Genomic DNA, 20,778 nt, shown 5'->3' on the forward strand with positions numbered 1-20,778 from the left:
AAAAGAACCATAACATTAACAGCAGTGTAATATATGAATTTGCAGTAGGTATAGAACATAGCATTAAAACAATGGTGCATGTGCCAGTTAATACAAATCAATAACGGAAACAACAAGAACACAGTACAGAAATTTTAAAAAATATGCAGCGTAAATCAGAAAAAGTATTAACAAAAATGTAAAACAGTACAGAGCACAGGCAAATAATAGATTGAGATATTTTAGATCACAGAAGGAAGATGTCCTCAAAATAAACCACAACTATTCCTGTGTGGCACGATTGAGTGTGCTGTACGTCTGGTCATCCATAGTGATTGGATTGAGGGTCTCGTAGGTGGAGGCTGGATTGACGTTCTCGTAGTCTTCCAATGTGGAGACTGGAGCAGAATTCTCATAGACGACAGGCTGAAAAAACAACAGTACAATTTACCAAGGTGACAAGGAATGATAATGTACATGAGATACATAACCATTTTAACAGCCCAGATATTCTTCTGTTAACTAAACATTTAGAGCACAGATACCTTGATGTATAGTAAAAAAGGAAAACAAAGAGTTGAAAAAAGTCACCTCCATGTTTGTGCTGGTTAAGGGGGCCCTGCTGTTCACATCTGTGGAAGACAAAGTACAACAAAGGTGTTTTCAATCTTCTTCATTTGTAATTATTGAAAGAGTGAGAATAGGAAGGTAACTCACTATTAGAGCTTCCTCTTTTCTTCCACTTGTGTAGGAGCGGTAGACAAACAGCCAACAGCACAACAACCGCAGTCACAGAAACAACCAGAGGAAAGAGGATACCTGGATGAGAGACACACAGTGTTCAAAGTAGTTCACACTGCTGTAGAAGGGGAGTTGCTGCGGTTTATTAAGTCAGAATCAGAAACAGTTTTATTGCCAAGTAGGTTTACACATACAAGGAATTTGCCTTGGTGTTGTCCTACCACGAAAGATAGATATTTAAATAAAAATATATAATGAAAATTAGGGCCATATGAAATCCATTTTAATTTCTTTCAGGTTCCATTTTAATTTTTTGCAAATTCTGTGTTTTCCGTTTTAATTTTTCTGAATTTTTTTTTTTTACGATTTAAACACATTTTGTCATCAAAGAGAGTGTCTTATCATGTGGTGGGTGAATAATTTCAATTTTTAACAGTTCAATGAGAAAACATTCAAAATTTAATGAATATCAAAGAAAGTGCTTCAATATAGTTATAAAACAAAATATTCCGTCCTTTTGTAAAATAAAGTACTTCGCATCTAAGCTTCACATTATAAATTAAAAAACAGTAAAAGTCTGTTGTTGCAATCTTCCATCTTTCACAGACATCTCCATTGAAGTACATGATTGTCAGCCTCTTTGTGTTCAGCTTAGTGAGTGCCTCTCGCTTGTAGAGTCTTGTATTTGCTGAAACTCCTCTAACAGTCGACTGAGCTGACTGGGTGAGTAGATGTAGGGCACTGCCACCTCCGCAACCCTCGGAATCTCACACTCAGGCCCCTCCAGTATTCAACAAGATCCAAACCAAGTGTGTAGACTTCAATTTGCTTTTCCATGGCTGGAGCCTGCCTAGGATCAAACACTCTAACCAGCCTGTAGACATCTTTGGCTGGATGTATGTCCCAATTAGGGGTATCGCGATATACCGGTATTGACCGGTATTACCGGTACTGATATAACTGTGGTATTTAAAAAACGAAATATTGATATCATGTTAATAATACACATATAATAATATTGTGCATATAATCCACACAACTATGGTAAGAACACAACTCCTTGTCTTTAAGTGAGTACTCATGCGACACATCTTTGGAAAGCCAAGATTCTTGTGATTTGATTGATGCAAACCATTTCAAGATACAATCACAACAAAAATCAAGTGGATATTTTCCAAAGTTCAGTCTTTTTAAGTGCCAAATTCCCTCTTGTGTTTCTGTCCCTCCTTCATAACTTAGCACAGAAAACTATCAAGAGAAACACAGAGTAGATTTTGTACTGATCGGACTGAAAATGCAGAGGGTTCCCATTTGATTTGTCTAACTCAGGTTGCTAAAGCCTTATATCAGCTTCAGATGAGAAAGACAACTGTGAATTGTGTTACCAATTTCTTGCAATGAAATTAATCAAGGAAGATATCTGATCTAAAGTTTAAAAAAGGAGGGAGGAAGTGGTTTATCTTTTTTTTCTTTTCTTTTGTTGCAACCTAAATAGCAAAATTGGTAACAGTTTGTCTTTGTCCTGAGCAAAACAGTTATGAAAGTCTTGAGAGTGTGTTTCCTCTTTTCAGCAGTAAAACATTGATGCATTCATCAATGCATTTAAGGAAGACTTAATGAAACAAGACTGGAGAGAGGTTGATGTTGATGAACCAGACAAAGCCCTCAATGCATTCCTGGCTACATTAACAGAACTCTATGAGGAAATTTTCCAATTCAAAAAATCCAGAGGGAAGCATAAATATGTGGATAAACCATAGATTATTACTAAGGGGCTGCAGAATGCATGCAAGAAGGAAAATACACTCTACAAGGAATTCCTAAAGTGTAGAACTAACAAAAATGTAAGTAAATGAGATGTAAAGATAAATCAATAAACATTATGAGATGTAACAAAAAGGAGTATTATAGCAAGTTGTTGAAGGAAAATAAAAGTAATATTCAGGGAACATGGAGAGCGCTCAACAACATAATCAAAAAAGTATTGGGAAAGCAGATTAGTTTTTTTTGTTAATAATCAAAATGTGACTATAAATAACAGAAAAGAGGTTGCTGATGAATTCAATGACTATTTTGTAAAAGTTGTAAAAGATGTAAAATAAAGAAAAACCCTTGAATGAGTGGGTGTGTCCAAACTTTTGACTTGTACTGTAGTACCCAGCAGCATGTATAAATGGACTCCAAACTGAAGGCAACAACTGGATAATGGCAGTATTACCAACCAAGCTTTACTCTGACATTAGAACAACATTGTAATGAAAAATAAATAAACCTTCATACATGCAGACAAACAAATTCATGTACTTGAACATATGACATACTTAGTCACAGTCTGATAGGCTGGCAGGTGTTGGTTAAAGAGTATGTACACCCTCGACTTCTGCCTGGCTGCTTCAAGCCAGAATATTTAAAAATGTGATGTAGAGAGTGAAGCAGAGGCTTGGCAACGTGGTACGTGCAGGGGGACAAGAGACAGATTTACACACTGACCATCACACTGGCCTAGACATACTAGGCTGGTTTAGCAGCTTTGGAGGGTTTTATTTTTGCACACAATGTGTGTACTGATGAAAAAAATCATCTGTAACTCATCTAGGAGAGTCCTCTGTCTCTGTGAGGTTATCTTTAAAAGTAAAGTACCTGGATGTACCTAATGTACCTGGACTTGTAGCTGGTGTTACAGTTGTGGAGCTTCTTCTGAAACTCTGTGTTGTTGCTGGTGTGGAGGCTGATTGGACTGATGTTAAAGAAGGTCTGAGAGTCAAGTTTGGTTTTGAAGTGGATGGAGCTGTGAACAACAAAAAAGAAACAAGAACACAGTGATAGAAAATAAATCCTGATGAGAGGAATAAAATGCTCCTTTAGTTGACCAACTGCTTAAAAAATGTAATTAAATGGTCAGTTTATAACTTTTATTCCTAAAAACACTGATGCAGTAAATGGACACTTACTGTATCAATCTTCCCAGTGATTTGTTAAACCAAATATCTGGGGCCTCATTTTTAAAACATTTATATTCACGCTTAACATTGGGGAGAGGCAACCCAGACTTTCCAGGATCCTGCCACATCCTGGCATCATCCTGACATTTCAGCAGCACTGTGCTGCTCCACAAATGACTGCGAGTGTAAGTAGGCCTAGCAGACAGTCCAGCCCTCTCCTCTGTGCTCTGGGGTTGAGAAATGGGATGGTGAGACAGCGTTGATGAAATATTGATCAGAATTTCATTTGAGATTTGAGTTCAATTATATCTTTTAAAATTGAAAGGTGCTTATGGCATAGTTTTGGCTCACTAGCACAAACACAAATAACACTGCTGGTTTGAATGTTTATGATAAAGTGGATCTATCATTAACTTGTGATATGAAGTGAAATGAAATGTGAGAGAAATCATTATACAATCTGGCTTCAATTCACCACCTCACCATCTGCATTGCCAGTTTCCCCCGTCTCCAAAATGTTCATACTCATGAGTCAGAGTTTACATACAGGTGCACACATTCTCCCGTCAAGTTTGTATTTTTATAAATCCCAACTTTTTTGTGGGAAGTGGCGTACGTCTCTTTCAAGCCCCATTTTGTGTATATACAACGGTTATAAATGAGACCCCAGGTCATTAAAATATCAGTTGCAGTCAGAAAAATGTGAAAATTTCCTCTAACCTCCAGAAACATGAAGAAACATTTTCATGACTTTCAGTAGAAACTCACCATTTGTGACAATGATCTGAAACTCCATGTATTGATCTATTGAGAGAAGATTCTCCAAACCACACCCGTAAAGTCCTGAGTCAGATTTGGTCAGCTGTGTGATGGTCACATCCAGACGACTTCTTTCAGGTGTTTCTTTATATTCCATGATGTATCTGCCTCTTTGAGCTTTGACATCATGATCATACATTTCAACAAGAATGTCTTCCTTCTTACATTCGTCCTTACAGAAGTACTTCCTTTCTCCAGTGTAGGTATAGGGACATTCAACTGTGATATTTTGTCCTTCAGTTCCTGTAAAACTGTGGATTTCTGCATTGATGAGACCAATGTTTCCATCCTGCAGTGCTGTTGAAAAAAAAAAATCAATAGTCAATAATTCACATATACACTGATCCACAGAGTCACACTGGGAGCTGCCCAGTTCAACCAGTCTGTGATTTAACTTGATTTAGTCTCTGTCAGGAAGGACTCGATGGATGCAGCATAAATTGTCACATATTTCCAGTGATTTGATTTGATTTGATTCCATTTGAATGTTTTAAATTACATCTTTGTCCTCATTAATTTGTTTTCTTTTAGCTACTGTCTTTTATTACTCCGGTTTCTTTTTATGAAGTTTTGTGTTTCTTTTACATTTTGTCTTGATGCTTTTTTATGTTTTATGTGAAGCATTTTGAATTGTCTTGTTGTTGAAATGTGCTATACAAATAAACTTGCCTTGCCTGTATAATCACTTTCCTTCTATTTCAGTAAAAAAGGACTGATCTACATAAGAACATAATAAGTTTCACCTACAGAACAGAGACAAAGTAAACAAACTGCTGTAGCTACAAGTCATGGACAGACAGTGTGTCGCTAACAAGGATTTTGAAGAACAATAATGAAACCAGCATCTAACAGTCTGAAGTGATATTTTCAGCTTTGTTAACATGTTGTTTAATGTGCTGCAGTTTAGCAGCTAATTACCCATCTATCCTGCTAACTCACTTTTCTCCAGTGAATGTTTGTTTGGTGGCTCGTTCAACAAGCTAAGGTGCAAAACAAGACGTGTCTTCATGCTTTTAAGTTAGATAAGAAGGAGACTTTAAGTGGGTTGTTGCTTGAGTCTGTGGCTCAGCAGTTGACTGCTGTTAATTGCATGTCAAATGTTCACGTTAATGGACACTTTAAAGAATCACAAACTATCATATGATGTCAAAATTAAAGAAGTACAAAGAACCACATAGAATATAAATTGGTAAATTATTTTTTGTATAACAACCAGGGTTTTTCCACATGACAAAACAGTTGTATTCACACACTGTGTTCTTGAAATGACATCGATTTACTTGGCTGCTACTCATATGTTTCTCTGGTTCTGTAAGAAGTAATATTTTTTTGCAGAATGTAACAGGAAGGTAGTTTGTAATGCAGTTAAGCTAAAACAGTCAGGCTGAAGCAACAGAACACACATTTAGTTATGAGTATGTTAAAAAAAATACAACAAAAAGAAACTGAATTGTGTTTTGTATAAAACACAGTTAGAACAAAAGTTGATTTTAGATAAATGTGAACATTTCTTAAAAAGGATCATTTCTGGGTGTGTCCTGGTAGCTCACTGACCAAGACGCATGCTACATAACCACAACGTCCGCGGTTTGATTCTCGCAGCGCCTTGTCACCTCCTAGTCTCTCTCTCTCCCCCTTGTTTCCTGTCTACTCTCTACTGTTGCTGTAATAAACTCTTACAATGACAGACTGTCAACTGAACTGAACAAAACTCGTTTGCATGCAAAAATAGAAAAAAGTCAGTTACTGAAAATTCTCAGTGAATAAACCCTTCAATGTTACTGATTAAAAGATAATTTTGAGGAAGTAACAAATACTGTTAACGACTTACATTTTAAAGTGACTCTGGTCATCATGTTTAATCACAGAAACATGAGAAACTGCTAATTTGTCACCCACCAACTCTAAATAAATAAAGAATATAACGTAATAAAGAGAAACAGAAATAGAAAGTGAATGTACTCACTGAGGAAGAAGAAGATCAAAGTGTGACAAACTTTCATATTGAGGCTCTGATGGTTTAATTTCGGCCTCTCTTCCTTCTTCACTGGCCAACCAGGAACTTCTCACTTCTTTAAATGATGGAGTACCTCCCCCAAACACACACACACACACACACACACACACACACACACACACACACACACACACACACACACACACACACACACACACACACACAGACAGCTCTGCTCTCCTCACCATCAGTTTCTCTTTCTACTGCAGGTCTGAGTTTACCATCAAATGTACGCAAGGTTTTAGAGCTGCAACGATTAGTGCAACTATTTTCATAATCAAATAATCATTTTAGTCATTTTGTTCAGCATAAATGACAAATGTGCTGGTTGCAGCTTCTCAAATGTGAGGATTTGATGCTTTTCTGTGTCATACATGATGGTAAACTCAATTTCTTTGGATTTTGGACAGTTGATCAGACAAAACAAGACATTTTAACATGATAAACTCTGATGCACTTTGCAGAAATATTGAGTAGATTGTTGCTACTTTCTCATATCTTTTTATGTCTACATGTGAGTCAACACCTCACAAGAATAAGTTCACAGGAGTTGTTCAATTTCACATAAAGTCATTTGGCTTCCAGAGATTCAAACACTTCTCTACTGAAAAAGAGTGTTTGGAGCTTATTAACATAACAATCATCATTATTGATGATCCACTACACTGATTTGTGTCATTATGTTAGAAGTTTGGTGAAGCAAGTCAAATCAAATTTATTTACAGAGAACATTCAAAAATGTTGATGACCAAAGTGCTTTACAGAGAAATTTAAGATAAAGTTAATTAAAAGCAAAATAAATAGATAAATAACTAACAGACCAAATTAAAACAATTTTATCACTATATTAAAAATGAAGGGGGAACAAAGGCGTTTGTATAAAGGTGGGTCTTTAGCAAAGATTTAAAAGTGGTGATTGTTGGGGGAAGATCTGACAGTGAAGATCAAACTGTTCAGGGAAAAAGCTGCGTCACCTTTGGATTTTGACTGAGAACGTGGAGTAACTGATCAGAGGGTCTGAGGGCTCTATCAGAAATGTAGGCTGGTGCCAAACCATTCATAGCTTTAAAGGGGACATATTATGCACATTTCCAGGTCTATATTTATATTCTGGCTCTATTGTAATACCTTTGCATGATTTACAATTCAAGAAACTCCTTATTTATCTTATACCAGCTCTTTATGCAGCCTCCCAGTTCAGCCTCTGTCTGAAACAGGCCATTTTGTCTCCTGTCTCTTTAAGATCCCCCTCCTGATGAGCCCAGTAGAAAATGTCGCAAACAAAGAGTTCAGAGCAGGTTGGAGCATTTCTACATACATTAACTTCAAGTTTTGGAACTTTAACCACGTTTAAGACAGATATCTGACATCATAACAGTATATAAATAACAGAAAACCACAAAAAGCACAATATGTTTCTTTTAAAATTAATAAAGAATCTTAAAATCTATTCTATATTTCACTGGTAACCAGTGGAGGGAGGCCAGTATCAGGGAGATGTGGTCTCTGTCAGTACCAGTGAGGAATCTCACTGCTGCATTTTGAACCAACTGTAGGCGAGACTGAGAAGACTGATCGACTTCCACATAACAGGAGTTGCAGGAGTTGAGACCCGAGATAAACAAAGCATGGAAAACATTCTCCAGATGTCTAAGAGAAAGAAAATGTTTGAGAAGCATTTAAATAACATCTCTAACTGCAGAATACACCCCAAGACTGTTTCCAGTAACATCCTCTTAAAACAATGTTACTCTAAGGCTGAATTGTAAATTATTGTTATACATTGTGAGTTAAATAGTAGAAATACTGTGTTCACATTACAAAGTTCTGCCTGAGCCCGCTGCATGGGCACTCCCATTACTGATGTCAGTCTGAGTGACATTGTCAAAGGGCATCGCACCAACTAAGTCATAAAACTGAAACTTGATCATCATTATTATGTAATGGGTGTAGCTAAAACCTCAGAGAGAGCTTTAGACTAGCTGCTGAACATAGTGTAGTATTTAGCAGCTAAAGAGCCAGATATTTCCCTCAGGAGTTAGTAGAGAGCAAAAACATCTATCACCATCTTACCTTGCGAGGCAGCTGGATTCACAATGCCGATTGGTCTGAACCACCGGTACTGCGGCCACAAGCTCATAACTTGAAGCCTGACATGATAGATTCTAGTATGATCTTGTGAATCCAGCTGCCTCGCAAGGTAAGTGATGGAGTCAACTGTGAAGGAAAAAAGACATAAATTCTACTCATTGTCCTGCCGGCGGGGTCTGTCTCTGTCCTTCCTGCCAAGCCGGTCACATCATGGATTACAACCTCCAGCAACCACCTGTCAATAAAGAGAAGTTTTCCTAATGATCAATTTGCTTTTCTCTCCACTGAGCATTCAGCAGCTGTTTCTGTCGAGTCACTCCTGTTCCCCTCATACGTTATCACAAGCAGGGATAAATTCTCGTCTCAAGTTGGCACAACAGTTCATCCATGCTCTCTCTCCACCTCTTTGTGGCCTCCAGACTTCTCAATCATCAGTGTGAGTTAGTGGAGGTTTTCTCTCTGCATGTGGCATGAGTCAGATTCACAATGAAAATGTTTTGATGTTTTCCACTGACACAAGCCACAAGTCTGAGAGCATGAGTTGGTTTGAACCCCTTTAAATCTCATAACTTGACAGACTGCAGAGTTATAAGCTCTGAGATGAAGCACAGAGTTTTCATGCAAGACTGCAGGAAGTTACTGCTACAGGTCAAGAAAGACACTAACTGCCATGAAACCACAGCATGTTGTTTTCACTGTTTGCCATTTTTGATTTAAAAGTTGCTGAACCGATTATTCCCCTACTACAATTTTAAATTTTTATACCTCAATGACCAAATGTTATTTTTCATGTCCTCCAGAAGACGCATGAGTGTCTTCTGATCTGCTACCTCTTTAATTAAATGTCTGATACAGTATAGGAAACAAAAACTACTCTGTTGTTGGAAAGATATAAAAGAAGTAACGCTGGCTGAAATGTGTGAGAGCGATGAATGTGTAAAAATAGTAACTTCTACTTTCATGTGTGAACATGAACTTACTGTCATTTGAACAAACAATGCTGCTGCTGTTTCTCTGCAGACTTCAGAGGTGTGATGTCTGACCTCCTCTCAGGAAGTTCAGACCTCAGTGTGAAGTGTTCACATTACTGGACAGTTGAGTCACAAACTGACTGATAAAACAGCATAATGTTTATAGGTCTTTGTATCTGTGTGCATGCATGTAGTCTTTAAGAGTATGTACAGTATGTATGTTTGTCTATTTGTGTCTGTTCCTCTATCTGTGTGTACATGTCTGTGTGCATGTGAGTGTGCACAAGTACATGATCAGTGATCGCGGTTTGGTTTTGTTTCAGCAAGTGTTTCAGACGTTGCCCTCATGTGGCCAAATTAGATCATTACATCATGAAAACCAAACCAAACCTTTACTTTCATGAACTTTAGGGAAACAAAACTACAATCATTTAAAACTGACCAAAGTTTGTTTTTATTTCACATGTCTGCAGGAGTGTGGAGGTCCAATCAGAGTGCAGAGACTGACAGGAGGCTGAACCAATCAGAGGAGGGGGACAGCTCTGTGTAGGAACAATAAACATCAGCTTGTTATTGCTGTTAAATAATGTTTGGTGAAGGTTTGATGCCCTGAAAGAACAACTGAAAGAGTTCATTCTACAATCTAAAAGCTGAAGCTCAAATTTATATTTCTCAAACTCAACATGGAGATAAAATCCGCAAACAGCTTTTACAATACATTTGTTAGTGTTGGGTTTCAATAAAAAGAAACATCATAAATACCAACTGAAATCACATTTAATTATCCCTGTTTGCGGTCAAAAATAATGGCAACATGTTTATTAAAATATATTGTTAGTAGTTTTGTATTATTAGAATGAGGGAAAAAAGGAGGAAATATCAGAAATGTTCCTTTTTGCCCAGTCAGCTTGGGGTCGTGTCAGTGTTCGATTGACATTAGCTGGCAGTCTACTGGTGGTCATAAAGAACATAAAGTATTTTGGACTGTTGATTGGACAAACAAGACATTTGAAGATGTCACCAGTGAATCTTAGAGATTATAATGAGACCCACAAGGTTTTGTTTTAATATTTACTTTTGTATAGAAAACATCTTCCACCATCCAACTGTTCACTCATTCAATCCACCCTTGACTACAAAACGGCTAAATTATGCAACAGCGACGGTTGAATGCAACGCACAAGTCCAGTTTGATGAAATATATTAAAGTGATAAAGTGATAAGTGAAAGTGGATTAAAAGGAGGGATATGAAATGTAAAGTCTAGTTTGATAACAGTACAGTTCAGCTATTTAGTTGAGCAGCAGCTTCTGGAAAGAAGGCACATAAGTGTTTTGGAGTGCGTTTCCCGAGTCCTCATGTGTCTCGTGACCAGGACTGTGACTCCACCGGCGACAAGAATATTCAAATAGTCCAGTGATTAAATTTGTACCACATCAGATGTTCTGTGAGCCAATGCCACCACGATCACTTTAGTTTTTTTTAAGCAGTTTGCTGAAACGTTGATCTTCATTTGCTGAAATAAATTATTTATGAGTTTGTTGCTTTCCCACATCTTTTTATGTCTACCTGTGAGCCAGCACTGCACAAGAAAAGGTGCGCAGGAGTTGTTCAATTTCACCTAAAGTCATTTAGTTTCCAGACCCTGGTTTAGAATTTATTTATTAGCATCCGTGACACCACATTGATTTATAAATGAAGCATGCGCATTTAGTTTACATAGTTTTTAACTATTACTAGTTTGTTTAAGTTATATTAATTCATTGACTTACCTGACTGTCAAGTTCTCTTCCTGGTCTGGCAAAAGTTGTGGCTGCAGGTGGAGCCTGGTTATATGGAGAAGCCCAAGCCAAGGACCATACCAAGACCTCTGACAGCTTGGGGGGGGGATCAGGGTTTCTTTGTGTTGAGTTCTGATTATTGTCTATGTTCACTTCCCCTGTGTGAATATTAGTTTGATCAGCCGGTATATATGTTTCCCTCATGTCTCCTTCTGTTAGGTCTGTTATACCCTTTTTACACCAAAATTAGCACATATATGTAGGTTTTTTAAACGCGGGTAAACCTACTAAGAATAGGCTGTTGACTCCTTTCCCATTGCCGGTAGACAAGTGAAAGAAAGGGGGCAAAAATTAGTGTGTCCACCCAGGTATCATGCTTCCATCACTGCTGATCGCAGCTGGAGCCAATAAATACCCATGATTAGAGTCATTTGACTCGAGAATGGATGCTGATTGTACCTTTTCCCACTGAAGACAAAGGCCAGATATTGATGGGTGTTAGTGGGTTTTTTGTCCAGTGTGAAAGGGGCTTTAGCTGTGTTAATATCTTATTTTGTTAGCCTTTTTGTTCAGTAGAGTTATGTTTTGTTGACCTCTTTTTAAGTGATCTCCAACTTACTTAATTCAGTTACCTCCTTCCTTATTTTGTTAAAAGGTTGGTGAAACAAGTCAAGTGAAGTCAAATTTATTTACAGAGCACATTTAAAAACATGTTGACCAAAATGCTTTACAGACAAATGTAAAATACAGTTGAATAATCAAGACAAATACATAGATGAGTAACTGTAACAGACAAAATTAATACAATTTTATCATTATATTAAAAAAATAAGGGAAGAAAGGAGTAACTGATTAGAGGATCTGAGGGGTCTGGATATAGATATGAACTGAGGACATCGGAGATGTAGGCTGGTGCCAAACCATGCATAGCTTTAAAAAACAAATAAAAGATTCTTAAAATCTATTTATATTTCACTGATCACCAGTAGAGGGAGGCCAGTATCAGGGAGATGTGGTCTCTCCTTTTGGTAGACAGTGAGGAGTCTCCCTGCTGCATTTTGGACTAGCTGCAGGTGAGACCAAGAAGACTTACTGACTCCTACATAATGGGAGCTGCAGAAGTAGAGATGTGAGGTAATACAAGCAGTTCTTCAGATCTCCAGTCTGACCAGCACTTCAATAGCATCTCTAATTGCAGAATACATCCCAAGACTGTTTTCATTAACACACCCTCTTAAAACAATGTTACTCTGAAGCTGAATTGCTAAAACCTTACAAATACTGTGTTCACGTTACTTGTTTTGCACCCCCGGTACTAATGTCAGTCTGAACGAAGCCTAACTAGATGCGCTAAACAGAAGAGCTTATAGAAACATCTGTTCTTATGGTTAGCATTGTTAAACTATGTTGATCTACTTATTTAGCAGCAGTTTTAGCTGTTTGGTGTTGCCTTACTACATTTGAAAAACCTTTTTCAAACCATTTTAACCATAACTGAAATATCCTGCTGTTCATTTAACCAAAATAATTTCAGTTCATCCAAACAACTAAAACACCACCTTTGACTCCTGGAATCTACTCATGCGGATAATTTTGGTTTTATTTGACTTGACAGAGTTTTCTTTCTTAACTTTATTAATAAACAAAGTATGACTGCTAGCTGATTATAGGTACAGTTGAGTACAGAGGCTGTGAATCATCTTTGGCATCAGTGCCCATCTCAGTGTGTATCTGAGGCGCAGAGTAGACAACATTATCGGCATGACCACGGGGGGCGCTGCTGGGTGAGGCGGCGGCACCGAGTGTAGACGAGTTCACTCCAGTCGTCTTCAGTCTGGAAGAAAACAAAGAGCTCAAGGTTTATAACTTATTGACTGTTTTAGTCTTAATAGCAACTTAAAGCTTTTATTTTAGTTTGCAATTAAATTACATGTTCTTTTCTTTCGATGGTGCTTGAAAGTCTTTGAACTCTTCAGAATTTTCTCTATTTCTGCATAAATATGAAACATGATCAGATTTTCACATAAGTCCTAAAACTAGATAAAGGGATCCAATTAACCAAAGGAACAAATTAACAAAAACATTAAACTTATCAATTTATTTATTGAAAATTATCCAATCTTACATATTTGTGTGAGGCAAAAGTATGTGAAATCTTGCTCTCAGTAACTGGCGTGACCCCCTTTTGCAGCAATAAATTCAACTAAACATTTCCGTTAGCTGTTTTTTTAGACAATCTGCCTGACAGTCTGCTGGTGGTCCAAACTCTTCAGAAATGGTTCTGTAACCCTTTCCATCAACTCTTGTTTTAAGGTGCTCAGAAATCTTTTTTGCTCGAGCCATGACACACTTCCACAAACCTGTGTTGTGAAGCTCAGACTTTCATAGAGAAAACCCAGATTTCTCCTCTTAAAATAAGGCAAGGCATCCCAGACTCACCAGGTAGTACTAAATATCATAAATATCCTGGTTCTGGATCTGAATGTTGTGTTTTCCAGGCCTGGAGAAGTCATAGAAAATGATAAAAGCCAGAAAGCTCATGAAATACTGATACATTTCCTGATTATCTCAGTCCCAGGTAATTATTGTAGAAAGCCACAACACTGGGGCTATGGATGTGTTGTATTTTATAAGCTTATTATATTTCCCTTCATGTAAAATTTTAATCTAAAAGGTAGTAACTAAAGTTGTCAAATGAATGTAGTATAATATTTCTCCTCCAAAAATGTAGTAGAGTAGTATTAAGTACAAGTAATTCAAAATTGTACATGAGTTCAGAACTTGAGTAAATGTATTTAGTTACCACTGGTGTTTAGTGTGTGTGTGCGACAGTGTGGCTGCACTCAGAGCAGGAGGGTGCTGCCGATTGAAGCAGAGCAGAGTTAGCAGGTAGTGAATGTACTCTTAAAGCTACAGTTTGTCAGTAAAAAAAATGCTACAGCATCTCAAGACCCAAGCCAAGTCCCTGTGTCTTGCTTGTCAACTGCTGAGTAAAGTTAAGATTAACACAGAAGTTACTGTAACTACAAATTCAATCCCGGAGGAGAAAACAAAGTCTCCCCTGTGCTTCCCGACCATGATGTGGATGCTGATGCAGGAATGGTTAACACTACTGTTTTCTGACCACAAAGCTAAAATGCTGCCGCAGTTTTTTTTTATAACTTTGTTCAGAGGACGGGATGCTGTGGCAGCGGCGAAGCTGTAGACATCTGAGGTTTTGACTCCATTTGGCTTGTAAATTGCAGCAGAAGAAGAAGAAGAGGGGTTTGGTTTGTATTAATATCAGCTAATTTCACAAACACTAACAATGCTCAGATGTCACAAATTCACTCAAACTCACCTGTGTGACATTAGCATGCTCTATTTCCACAGGAGGTTCTGAAAAGCATGCAGTTCAGAAGATTAATTAAACTGTTAAAACATCTGTCGAAGAGACACTTTAGTCCTTCATTCCTGTTTGAGCATCTAAAGAACTCTGAAGTTTAGGCAAATTAGACTGATGATGAGTTAAAAAAAAAAATAGTAGTAATATTCACACATTAAGACACAGTCATCACTTTGTTCTGTGTCTTTCCTGTTGTATGATTCTGATGTTTGAGTTGAATGTAATGAATGAATGAAAAGGAGATTGAAAATTGAAAACTGTATATTGTTTTTCAGTTATTTGCTCATTTTAGCCATTAGTCCATAACCAACAGTAGCTAGAAAGATAGCTTTTATAGTTAGCTAAAGCTTGCTAACCCAAACTTTAAAAGTGTGTTCAGCAGAAATATGAATCAAATTTGCTTCTGGCTTTATTTATGTGAATTTGGCAGTTGGACAGTTTGTGGTGAATGAACACACAAACTGTCCAACTTAGACAATAACCAACATGGACTGCTCCAAACTTATCAGCAACTCAAAATGTATTTTTCTTTTGTCTCTGTTCACTCACAAAGTCCAACAGTTTCAGGAAATGTGAATTTTCACTCAAAGTTTTTACTCAAGTTTAAAAATGTAAGTCCAACAGATTTGTCTGTTTACATCTACCCGCATCTTATAAACTTAGTATTTAACTTTGTGATTAATCTGTGTGATAGTTTTAAACACTTGAACTGTGACAATATTTAATCTAAAATGAAACCAGCAGTGATGACATGTAATATAACTTTCCCCTGTACATTAATATCATGTGGTCATATCTCTGTGTCATCACAGAAGTCTGGAGAATATCTTGGTGAAAACAGACAAAACAAGATTCAGAAATGTTGAAGCTGCCATAAGATTAAATGTTTTTTAACACCTGCTGACAGAAGAGGTACAAGAGTTGGTTTATGGTGTCATAAAAGTCCTGCTGAACATAATTTGGTCAGTTTTGTCTCTGCCTGGATCATTATGCATTCATTTACCTAGTTGTCACCTTGAAAATAAACTCTACCTTTGAAAAGTATGTCTTGAAACAATACACTAAAAATGGACAAGCTGAGTACAAACTGAACATAGTTTATGAGAATATACATAACTGATGTTAAAGAAGGTCTGAGAGTCACTTTTGGTTTTGAAATGGATGGAGCTGTGAACAACAAAAAAAGAAACAAGAACACAGTGATACAAAAGAAATCCTGATGAGAGAAATAAAATGGTCCTTTAGCTGATCAGCTGCTTAAAAAATTTAAATGAAATAGTCAGTTTATTATTTTTATTAAAATACTGATGCAGTAAATGGACACTTACTGTATCAATCTATCCAGTGATTTGTTAGACCAAATATCAGGTTATTAAAATATCAACTGCTGTCAGAAAAATGTGAAAACTTTTCCTCTGACCTCCAGAAACATGAAGAAACATTTTCATGACTTTCAGTAGAAACTCACCATCTGTGACGATGATCTTAAACTCCCCGTATGGATCTATTGCCAAAGATACATCCAAACCACATCTGTAACGGCCTGAGTCAGATTTGGTCAGCTGTGTGATGGTCACATGCAGACAACTTCCTGCACGTGTGTTTTTATATTCCATGATGTATCTGCCTCTTTGAGCTCTGACATCATACATTTCAAGAATGTCTTCTTCACATTCGTCCTTACAGAAGTACGTCCTTCTTCCAGTCCTGGTAAAGGGACATTCAACTGTGATACTTTGTCCTTCAGTTCTTGTAAAAATGGGGATTTCTGCATTGATGAGACCAATGTTTCCATCCTGCAGTGCTGTTTAAAAAAAAATCAATAGTCAATAATTCACATTTACACTGATCCACAGAGTCATGCTGGGAGCTGCCCAGTTCAACCAGTCTGTGATTTTACTTGATTTGATGTCTGTCAGGAAGGACTCGACGGATGCAACAAAAATTGTCACATATTTCCAGTGATTTGATTTGATTCCATTTGAATGTTTTAAATTACATCTTTGTCATTAATTTTTCTTCTTTTAGCTACTGTCTTTTATTACTCTGGTGTCTTTTTATGAAGTTTTGTGTTTCTTTTACATTTTGTCTTTTGCCTTTTATATTTCATGTAAAGCATTTTGAATTGTCTTATTGTTAAAATGTGCTGTACAAATAAACTTGCCTTGCCTGTATAATCACTGTTTCCTTCTATTTCAGCAAAAGAGGGACTGATCTACATAAAACATTCCCACAAACTACAGCTTTTACAATACAGTTTGTTAGTTTATCATCATGAAATCAAAAAATAATTTTTATTATTATAAATTTCTCGCTTTTTGGTTTCTGATTCTTTCTCAAAAGAGAAATTTACAGAGCAGATGTTTATGTTGTAGCATGATGCAATTTAATTTCAGTTATACTTTAATCTGATATCGATCTACTTTAATTACTCCCAAATTCTCAAATTGATGCGGTTGTTTTCCCAACATCAATGACTCCACAAGGGCAGATGGATGTAAAAACTGTTCAAAGCAAATTCACTTTTTGATTTGTTTCCTTGAATTTTTGTTTGAGAATATCTGAAATTGTGGACATTTACCTGTTAAACTAAAAGGTTTCCTGTGGAGTTTTCTTGTAAACAAAAGTTATGTTTACATTGAGGGTTACTTAATAAAAACACATTGTATGTATCCTTGAAGTCTAACACACATGTAAAATACATTTCCTTCCTCATGAAACATTTGCAAAGCAGATTTTTAAAAAGCTACGTTTGTTTACATCCATGTTTAGCTTGCAGTCTTCTTCTTGCCTGCTTCATTGGTGCATTTAAGGGATAAATTAATACAATTATTTCTTTTGCTTTTTCATAGTTTCAAGTTGACCCTTTCTGTCAGGGTTAAAATACACATGAACCACTGAACTGTTTATCTCCTTATTGTAACAACTTCCAAACTTGACTTTTGCCTCCTACATTATCAAATCAAATTTATTTATAAAGCATATTTAAAAACAACCACAGTTGACCAAAGTGCTGTACAATAAGATATCAAGAATAAATTAAAACAACACAACAGGGTAACAGCAAACAAGAAACAAGAACAAATAGAAAACAAATAATAGTGGAACACTGGGTTTTAACGACAGTCAAAGGCCCGAGTGAACAAGTGAGTCTTTGGTTTGGCCTTAAAAGTGTCTGGGGAAGGGGAACACTTAATTCCAAGAGGTAAGCTGTTCCAAAGTTTTGGGGCAGCTACAGCAAATGCACGGTCACCCTTACCCCTCAGCCGCGATCGAGGGACAGCGAGCAACAGTTGGCCAGAGGATCTAAGAGATCTGGTGTTGTGAAGGGGACAGATGAGCTCTGAGATGTACTGGGACGCCAGGCCATGTAGAGCCTTAAAAACAAATAAAAGTACCTTAAACTCAGTCCTATACTTGACTGGTAACCAATGTAGGGAGGCTGGTACAGGTGTGATGCTGTCTCTCTTCCTCATGCCAGTTATTAGCCGAGCAGCACTATTCTGCACTAGTTGCAAGTGAGACAGGGATGACTGGCTAACACCCAAATAAAGGGCATTGCAGTAGTCCAGACGGAAGGAAATCAGAGCGGTTGTGACAATCTTCAAGTCGTTGAATGAGAGGAGTGGTTTCAATTTGGCAATGTTTCGTAGGTGGAAATAACAACCTTTGACAACAGAATTAATTTGTTTATCAAATTTTAGAGCCGAATCAGAAATAACACAGAAATGTCTGGCATGAGAATAAAGGTGAAGGGCCTTCATTGGTAAATTGTTTTTCTGTTTAACAACCACGTTTTTTTCCACATGACAAGACTTTATTTACCGGTTGAAATTTTTTTCACAGCTCCAAGGAGGAGAACAAAAAGGTTCAACTACCATCAAATGGACAAAAAACGTATTCACACACTTTGTGGTCTTGATATGCTGATTTACTTTGGCTGCTACTCATGTTTCTCTGGTCCTCTGTAAGAAGTAATATTTATTTTGCAAAATGTAAAAGGAAGGTAGCTGGAAATGCAGTTAAGCTAAAACAATCAGGCTAAAGCAACAGAACACACATTTTGTTATGAGTATGTTCAAAAAAATACAACAAAAAGAAACTGAATTTTGTTTTGTATAAAACAAACACAGTTCAAACAAGAGTTGATTTTAGGTAATTGTGAACATTTTTAAAAAAGGATCATTTCTGGGTGTACTCTGGTAGCTCACTGGCTAAGACACATACTACATGACCACAAAGTCCGCGGTTCGATTCAGCAGCATATCACCTCCTCATCTCTCTCTCCCCCTTGTTTCCTGTCTACTCTCTACTGTTGCTGTAATGAAGGACAGTTCAGGCTGTCAACTGAACTGAACAAAACCTGATTACGTGCAAAAATAAAATAAGTCAATTACTGAAAATTCTCAGTGAGTAAACCCTTCAATTTTACTGATTAAGAGATTATTTTGTGGAAGTAACAAGTACTGGTAACGACTTACATTTTAAAGTGACTCTGGTCATCATGAAACTCCAAATAAATGATGAATATAACGTAATAAAGAGAAACACAGAAATAGAAAGTGAATGTACTCACTGAGAAAGAAGAAGCAGATCAAAGTGTGACAAACTTTCATGTTCAGGCTTTGATGGTTTAAATCGACCTCTCTTCCTTCTTCATTGACAAACCAGGAACTCCTCACTTCTCTAAATGATGGAGTCCCTCCTCCAAACACACACACACACAATTCTGCTCTCCTCCCCTCACCATCAGTCTCTTTTTCTACTGCAGGTCTGAGTTTACCAGCAAATACATGCAAGGTTTTAGAGCTGCAACGATTAGTGCAACTAGTGCACTTTTCATACTCAAATGATAATTTTAGTCATTTTTTTAAGCAGAAAGACAAATGTGCTGGTTGCACTGTTTATTGGATAAAGCAAGACATTTTAATATATCACCATGTGATATTTTCTACATTTTATGGACAAAATGAGAAAATAATCAGAATCAGCTATTAATGAAATTGTTAGTTGCAGCCCTACAAGGTTTAATATTTCAAAAATGGGAAAACAACACATTCATAACTCTGATGCAGTTTGCAGAAACATTGATCCTTCATTTGTTATGAGTGTGCTGCTTTCTCATATCTTTTTATGTCTACTTGCGAGTCAGCACCTCACCAGAATAGGTACGCAAGAGTTGTTCAGTTTCACATAAAGCGCATCATAGCACAGAGACAGCACTGGTGAAAGTCACAAACGACCTCCTAACTGCATCGGACAAGATATTTCTCTCCATACTTGTCCTGTTAGATCTTAGTACTGCATTCGACACAATTGACCATCAAATCCTATTGCAGAGACTAGAACATTTAATTGGCATTAAAGGATATGCATTAAACTGGTTTAAGTCTTATTTATCAGACCGATTTCAGTTTGTACACGTTAATGATGAATCCTCCATGAAGGCAAAAGTTAGACACGGAGTTCCACAAGGTTCTGTGCTTGGACCAATACTATTGACCTTGTGTATGCTTCCTTTAGGTAATATTATTAGGAAACACTTCATAAAGTTTCATTGTTATGCAGATGATACCCAATTATATTTATCAATGAAGCCCGATGAAACCAATCAGTTAAACAAACTCCAACCATGCCTTAAGGATATAAACACCGGGATGACCTCCCATTTTCTACTACTAAACTCAGATAAAACTGAAGTTATTGTGCTTGGCCCTAAACGCCTTAGAAACACATTATCTAATGATATAGCCACTCTGGATGGCATGACCCTGGCCTCCAGCACCACCGTAAGGAATCTGGGCATTATCTTTGATCAGGATGTCCTTTAACTCCCACATAAATCAAATTTCAAAGCTGAAAATCGTCAGAGTTTTGAAGCTGACTCTGAGGAATATTTGGCAAACGTTTGACCTTACTTTAGTTTAACCCTTTAACACCTGCCTTCTTTTGTGGGTGATCCCCTTGAATCAAAACAAATGATCATTAGATCCTTTATGATGCACTTTTATTGCATAATTAGTGAGATCATTTATCACATTGTGCTTTACAAG

General features: G+C 37.0%; 1 protein-coding gene and 1 long non-coding RNA gene across 2 annotated transcripts; both read right to left on the reverse strand.

Annotated features, from left to right (window-relative positions):
• Positions 1-261: 261 nt before the first annotated feature.
• LOC122982304 lies at positions 262-19,380 on the reverse strand. Its single transcript, XM_044351489.1, has 4 exons — positions 19,302-19,380; positions 16,194-16,529; positions 3,402-3,508; positions 262-405 (listed from the first exon to the last, which is right to left on the reverse strand). Exons 1-4 carry the CDS (start codon positions 19,339-19,341, stop codon positions 262-264), a joined length of 627 nt encoding a protein of 208 aa, XP_044207424.1. The 5' UTR covers positions 19,342-19,380.
• On the reverse strand, positions 9,991-11,435 carry LOC122982798. Its single transcript, XR_006403536.1, has 2 exons — positions 10,992-11,435; positions 9,991-10,102 (listed from the first exon to the last, which is right to left on the reverse strand). It is a non-coding gene; the product is annotated as an uncharacterized LOC122982798 (long non-coding RNA).
• Positions 19,381-20,778: the final 1,398 nt, after the last annotated feature.

This window comes from Thunnus albacares, chromosome 5 (genome assembly GCF_914725855.1).
Source record: "Thunnus albacares chromosome 5, fThuAlb1.1, whole genome shotgun sequence".
NCBI lineage: Eukaryota > Metazoa > Chordata > Actinopteri > Scombriformes > Scombridae > Thunnus > Thunnus albacares.